This window comes from Rhinopithecus bieti, unplaced genomic scaffold (assembly GCF_001698545.2).
Source record: "Rhinopithecus bieti isolate Rb0 unplaced genomic scaffold, ASM169854v2 scaffold_37914, whole genome shotgun sequence".
Taxonomy (NCBI): Eukaryota; Metazoa; Chordata; class Mammalia; order Primates; family Cercopithecidae; genus Rhinopithecus; species Rhinopithecus bieti.
Genome location: NW_016816274.1, coordinates 657682 through 664725, shown reverse-complemented (window position 1 = coordinate 664725; position 7044 = coordinate 657682). Strand labels below are relative to the sequence as shown.

General features: G+C 36.8%; 1 protein-coding gene across 2 annotated transcripts in view; it reads right to left on the bottom strand.

The window, feature by feature from the left end:
• Positions 1-292: 292 nt before the first annotated feature.
• Positions 293-7044, bottom strand: part of SLC35F5 (solute carrier family 35 member F5) — a 46788-nt gene continuing 40036 nt past the window's right edge. For both annotated transcript variants that reach the window (XM_017854732.1, XM_017854733.1), the window contains exons 14-16: positions 5793-5947; positions 4578-4671; positions 293-1698 (exon numbers count right to left, since the gene is read on the bottom strand). In XM_017854732.1, coding sequence (XP_017710221.1) covers positions 4596-4671; positions 5793-5947 — 231 coding nt within the window. In that variant the 3' untranslated portion in view covers positions 293-1698; positions 4578-4595. The remainder of the gene's footprint in view (positions 1699-4577; positions 4672-5792; positions 5948-7044) is intronic.

The window sequence follows — 7044 nt, the reverse complement described above, 5'->3', positions numbered from 1 at the left end:
CAGCCTCCCGAGTAGCTGGGACTAGAGGCGCCCGCCACCACACCCGGCTAGTTTTTTGTATTTTTTTTTTTAGTAGAGACGGGGTTTCACTGCGTTAGCCAGGATGGTCTCGATCTCCTGACCTCGTGATCCGCCCGTCTCGGCCTCCCAAAGTGCTGGGATTACAGGCTTGAGCCACCGCGCCCGGCCACTCAACATTATTTTTAACTTGCGTTATTGGTGGTGCCACATGAGAAAAGAGCTGTTTTTGCCATTTTGGGCTGGATGATTAAAAGAGAGAGAGAGAGAGCTGTTTGTATTTTAAATTTAATATCATAAACAATTTTTAAAGGTAATAAAGAAGTTCTCAGAATGAAGCAGAAGGAAGGCTAAACTTCATTTTCGACTCATGGTAACACCAAAGCAATTTTAAGAATGTGAATAGGAAGCTAAACACTGCAAAGTGAATTCTTACAAATCAGATTAGTTAAGAAATTTTGAAGAGAACTAAACTATTCACAGAAACTTGAAAAGAATATTGATTAATCAAAAGCCTGTGAATCCTGGGACACACGTTTACTTATATCTATGGTGAATAGAGTCCAGGAGCACTTGCACAGTGAGTACATGTGCCTAAGTTTAAGAATTGCAATTAGGAGTATTTTACATTTAATTTAATCTTAGTAGAGGAACAGTTCAGATGTGATTTTAAAAACAGAATCCCTTCTCGCCTTCCTTCCTTGGTACTTTAACCATTACAAATTTATTCAGGAAAACTAAAATTATTTAAAGAAGAGGCATCTAGTTCTAGAGTAATCTGGCATATTCATATGAGAAAAAATTAGAAATCACTTGATACATCTATAATACACAAATACACACATAAACATTGTATTTTAATAATACTCTTTGTCACTTCAATTTAAATCATTCCATTATGAAAATTTCTTAATTGAAGGGAGACTATTTCTTCAACACTCTAAATTAAACAGAGCTTTATCAATTAAGTTTACAGCAATATAGCCTTTAGAAATACATATTTCTTCATTTTATAATAATACTTCCCCTTTAAAAATTTGCCATGGTTTCTCACAGATTTAAAATACAAGGCACCTAATGCTATAAAAGAATAATACAGTAAATGTAGTGTAAGTGAACCAGATATTTTCTCAAATATTTATTCTTTTTAAAGTCCCACAAAATTTGCACAAACATGTTTGTTGCATAAATTAAACATTTTTTGTATGGTTAATTTGCAATATTCAACAAAACCCAAAAATATCATCCATACTTACTACAGGTAGCTTATTTTAGCATTTTACCTGTCAGAAACACTGGTCTATGAACACTTGTGATTTCTTGAAAACATTTTCATAATATATTCCAGCATTTAACAAGTATGTGAAAATAAAGTCCCGGAACATTAGGATTTATTCCTTGATTAGTTCAAATGATTTCAACAGCTGAATTCCTTGAGATGTGTAAGGCAGGTTGGTCCTTTGGATGGACTGTAGACTGGAACTTCCTAGAACTGTAGTGATATGTACACAGCTACATAGCAAAGTGCTTCATTATGAAAATGAAGAAAACAGATATGAGAAAAATACATTTTAGAGTTTCAAAGAACTGAAACTGTTATTTTTCAGACTAGGCACTGAAACATTTTTTCTACAAAACTTGCCAGAGATTGTCTCTTCGCTGTATAGTTCCATTATCGTGCTAAAGACAAAAAAACCACAGAAATGTGATTAGATTATAATTTCATAGTTTTAGTTTTCTACAGTTTACATTTTAAAAAGCAAATTATCTTAAAATGAAATACCTATTTTCACGGTATACATACTTAATAACTGGATACTCAAATTTGGAGTACTAAGAACTTATGAATGTGACTTCTATAGCAATGTCAAAAGCTGACATCGACACTAGAGATTGTGTATTAGCAGTTAGTTTTACTCCTGGTATATTCCACCATTACTCCTACAAAGACAAAGACGCTTGCCCAGTCTATTCTACTCTGTTGCAATCCATCTTCTTTAGTCTTCACTCTTTCTTCTTTACCCAGCTCTCACTTCTAAAAATACTGAAACCTTGCTGGATATGGGTGGGTTTAAGTGTGAGTATGAGAACAATGCACAGCATACCCAAGAAAAATGCATAAATTACAGCATTAAAAGCTTTCAAGAATACAAAGTCCTCACTTAATGTCACAGGTTCTAAGAAACTGACTTTAGGTCCCCGAATAACATTGTTTTGTTCAGTGTTGTTACATTATAATGTTTATGCAAAAAAAAAAAAAAAAAATTGGTTTTGCTGTAATTTTGCTGAAAGTCACAGTTTATAAGAACCTATTGATGATGTTAAGTGAGGACTTAACTATAATTGTGTTTATGGTTTTTTTTAAATTTAAAGATGGCACATAAACACATATTTAGTTCCACTTGTTCTCCAAAACCTCACTAAAAAGAAAATAAAGGGTTAAAAAATATATTTTTCAATAGAAGTAAGGTCTCACTATGTTGCCCAGGCTAGTCTCAAACTCCTGAGCTCAAGTGATCCTCCCTCCTCAGCCTCCCAAAATGCTAGGATTACAGGCATGAGTCACTGTGCCCAGCTTGGAATTTTTTTCTTAAAAGGAATAAACCACATGGACAAAAAGAAAAGTAGAGAGATGAGAAAATAACAGCCAACTCTTAGTTAGCAATGGAAAAATAGGACCAGATATCTCTGTAAGGAGGGATGAAGAAACAACTAAAAACAGGAAGACTGGTATAATGTCTATAGCAAAAGCAGAGAGACACTCAGATGCCCTCTCTTACTTTTCACAGTTGGCCAAGTGCCTTTTCTCTAACCCAGGAGAAGACTTTAAGGTTTATTCTCCAAAAAGGGTAGTAACAGAGGATCTCTGGATAAGGGAAATACCAGGACAAATCCCACATGGCTCAGTTATAAGTAACAATTTTTTAGTGACAGCAATATAAACACTGACTACAGATCTATCCAAAATTATGCAATAACTATACAGGGATGATGAGGAGGCAGAACTGATATGGAGACAGGAGGCATGTGAGGTGGGAGCAGAGGAGGAGTAAAGTTGAAAATAATCTGTCTTCATTGATCTCAGTGGAAAAGTCAGCTGAAGATGCCTAAAACTGAGAACTCATGGAACAGAAGTCATAAGCATGATACTTAGGGAGACAAGAAGGAAAATACCAAAGTAATCAGCTAAGAGTTTAATTTCCTCAGAGTGGGAAGAGAATGAAAGCAGGATGGGCAGGGCAGGGAAGGGCAGGGGTAGCTACCTTGTACAAAAAGTCTTGGAGAACTAGAGCTTAAACCATGTGTGGTATAAACTAGATTTAAAAACAGCCCACTCAAGAAAAATAGAAAACCAGGACCGTTAGCCATAGGTTAGAAGCAGTTTACCATGAGGATAATGAAACTTAAACTTCAAGCCCAACATAAGTGTTAACAATTGACAGGAGTTGTACAATGTTCTAGAAGGGAGGGAAAACTCAGTAGCAATCAAGAAATATTTCAATATAAATTGCCTAAAGATGTCTCAGAAAAAGGGGCCTGGATCTTCAGAATTCTAGTAGTTTATTGTGATCTTTCATTCTAAATAATCACTTTTGTACCTGCAAAATATGTATGTTGCATTTAATTCAAGCATCCATTCAGCAAAATGTCATGTACTCTACCATTGAAGACATATAAAAGACACTATTTCTTAAAATGTAAAAAATGGGAAAATATTCCAGAAGCATTGTTAAATGACAAAGCAATGTCAGAGAATGACGATATACACTGTGCCAGTTATGTAAAACACACACATAAAAGACTAGTATTTTCCAACCAGTATATTGTACACCAGAATATTACATTTTTCTTACTTTTATGATCAGAGAAAAAATATTTTTTTAAGCATATTATTAAATAAAATGACCCTTAGCATGAATAAAAATAAGAGTTAAAACTTTCTGATCATTTGAGTCAGGCACTATTGTACATACTTTATATTTACCAAGTATTTACTATTTTAACACCCTTATAAGGGAGGTTCTATTGTAATCCCATTTCACAAATAAGAAAACCAGAGCACCAAGGGATTAAGAATCTTGCATAGGGCCGCACAGCTAGTATGTGCAGAAGATAGAATTGGAGCCCAGGCTTTAGCACCTTTAGCCTTTAAGGCTGTATGGCCTCTCAAACAACTAATTATAAAAATCAATCCTGGCCAGGCGCGGTGGCTCACGCCTGTAATCCCAGCACTCTGGGAGGCCGAGGCTGGCAGATACGAGGTCAGGAGATCGAGACCATCCTGGCTAACACGGTGAAACTCCATGTCTACTAAAAATACAAAAAATTAGCCGGGCATGGTGGCAGGCACCTGTAGTCCCAGCTACTCGGGAGGCTGAGGCAAGAGAATGGCATGAACCCGGGAGGCGGAGCTTGCAGTGAGCCGAGTTCACGCCACTGTACTCCAGCCTGGGCGACAGAGTGAGACTCCATCTCAAAAAAAAAAAAAATCAATCCTTTGTTTGAATATTACACAAATAAGAACCATATTCAATACTAAACCCAGCTCACATACAAACCTGGGCTACAGACAACAGCTAACTAGCTCCATCCTCCTGAGAAACACTGTGCATAGAAATGAGACTCTCACACTGTTCGCTGTCTTCTGGAACTCTTGAGAAAAAAAAAAAAAAGGCAATAATTAAGGAAAGCTTTAGAGCTGAAAAGGAACCTTAAACCTTATTTATTCCATTGGCTGAAGCTATGTGGGCAGGATGCAAGTCAGTGGCAGAACTAACACTAGGATAAAATTTCCCAAGAACTTGTACCAAGTTAGTGGTTTTTGTGTTTGTTTTTTAAATAAGAGACAGGGTATCACTCTGTCACCCAGGCTAAAGTGTAGTGGTGCTATCATAGTTCACTGCAGTTTTGAATTCCTGGGTTCAAGTGGTCCTCCTACCTCAGCCTCCCAAGTAGCTTGGGACTACAGGTATATGCCATCATGTCTGGGTAATTTTTTTTTATTTTCTTAGAGACAGGGTCTTGATATGTTGCCCAGGCTGGTCTTTAGCTCCTAACCTCAAGCAATCCTCCCACCTCAGCCTCCAGAGTCACTGGAATCAAGTTCTTTTCATAGCAAAATGTAAAAAGCTTTCATTCTTAAATAGAAAGAAATTGGAAATAAAAATTGAGGCAATACTATTCTATCACGAATTATGTTCAAACCAATAAAAGTTTTCTATATTTAAGTTCGTTATGGCAAAACAGTAAACCTTTTGGTATTACCTGTGAATCAAAACTTTTTTAAAAAAATGTAGTTACTACGCAGGCAAATCACTTGTGGTCGGGAATTCAAGGCCAGCCTGGCCAACATGGTGAAACCCTGTCTCTACTAAAAATGCAAAGATTAGTTGGGCATGGTGGTGCGTGCCTGTGATCCCAGCTACTCAGGAGGCTGAGGCAGAGAATCACTTGAACCCAGGAGTCAGAGGTTGCAGTGAGCTGAGGTCATGCCACTGCACTCCAGGCTGGGCTACAGAGCAAGACTCTGTCAAGAAAGAGAAAAGCAGAAAGAAAGAGAGAAAGAAAAGGAAAGAGAGAGAGAGATAGAAAGAGAAAGAATCTTATTACCCACAAGATCTAAACAAATTATTTTATTTTTATCTGCCATAACATATAAGTTATCATCTTTCAATAATTCCTCACAAAATGTCTAAAAGCTAGGCCAGCATGATGCAATTCTCAGTTATCTAGCAAACACTATTTTTAAAAATGTGTATTGGGACTAAACTTACCTCTGAATTCGATGTTTTCTGCATATGAAAGCAAATATTCTTCTGATTCCCACCATCACAGGATCCCAATTATTATAATGGCATAGGACAGTTACAATAAAAAATGAAAAAAATACAGGGATAGCTCCTGCAAAAAATAACCAAGAAAACTGCACCTAAAAATAAAAGATAGAGGAAAAAACACACCCACAATTATCATTAAGGCAATTTCCCCCTTCAATGTAAGTTTTCTATTTGTGAAAACTAGCAGGAATAAGAACAACGGGAAGACAAAATTAAACACTGACAGTGTATTAAGTGTATTATTATTAAGAAAGAATTCAAGACTTCAACTTACAATTCCATGTACCTAAATTACCAACAACAATAGTTCTTTCTTGGAAAACAGGCTAAAGGAAAGCCAAAAAAGCATACTTTCCATTTATAGGCATTGTACACTGAGAGAAGAGATACACAGTATGAAACTTTGGTCCTACACACCATGTTGCTCATTCCTTCTTCACTGTTTGCTGCCTAGTCTCAAATAGCTCCCTCTTCTTCAGTTTCTGCAGTCATCTTCAAAAAATGTACAATTTCGTAAAAAGTTATAGTTGTGCTATCCTGTGTATGCTACAGTTCTTATGACAGTACTAAAAACAAATTAAGTGCAAATTTATGACACTCAAAACTAGCAATAAACGAAAAAATCTCAAAATGAAATAATGACTAAGTAAAATAAAGAAAAAAAAAAAGGAATATTTTTACTAACGAATATTAGCCAGAGAAGACAAGCAACAAGACAAGCCTGATCAGTGAAGGACCCTCTGATGTCAGCAAGTCTGATCCTCCAATCCATCATTTATCAGGGTTGTCAAGAAAATAAAAAATATCTGTAAGTAGGGTGGAGGTATTAAAATCAAAAAGAAAAAAGAATAAGAAAAAAAAAACAAGAAAACAAATATATAAATAAAAAGAAAATAAAAAATAATGAGGCGGAGCAAGATGGCCGAATAGGAACAGCTCCAGTCTCCAACTCCCAGTGCGAGCGACACAGAAGACCAGTGATTTCTGCATTTTCAACTGAGGTACTGGGGTCATCTCACTAGGGAGTGCCGGACAATCGGTGCTGGTCAGCTGCTGCAGCCCGACCAGCGAGAGCTGAAGCAGGGCGAGGCATCGCCTCACCTGGGAAGCGCAAGGGGGAAGGGAATCCCTTTTCCTAGCCAGGGGAACTGAGACACACAACACCTGGAAAATCGGGTAACTCCCACCC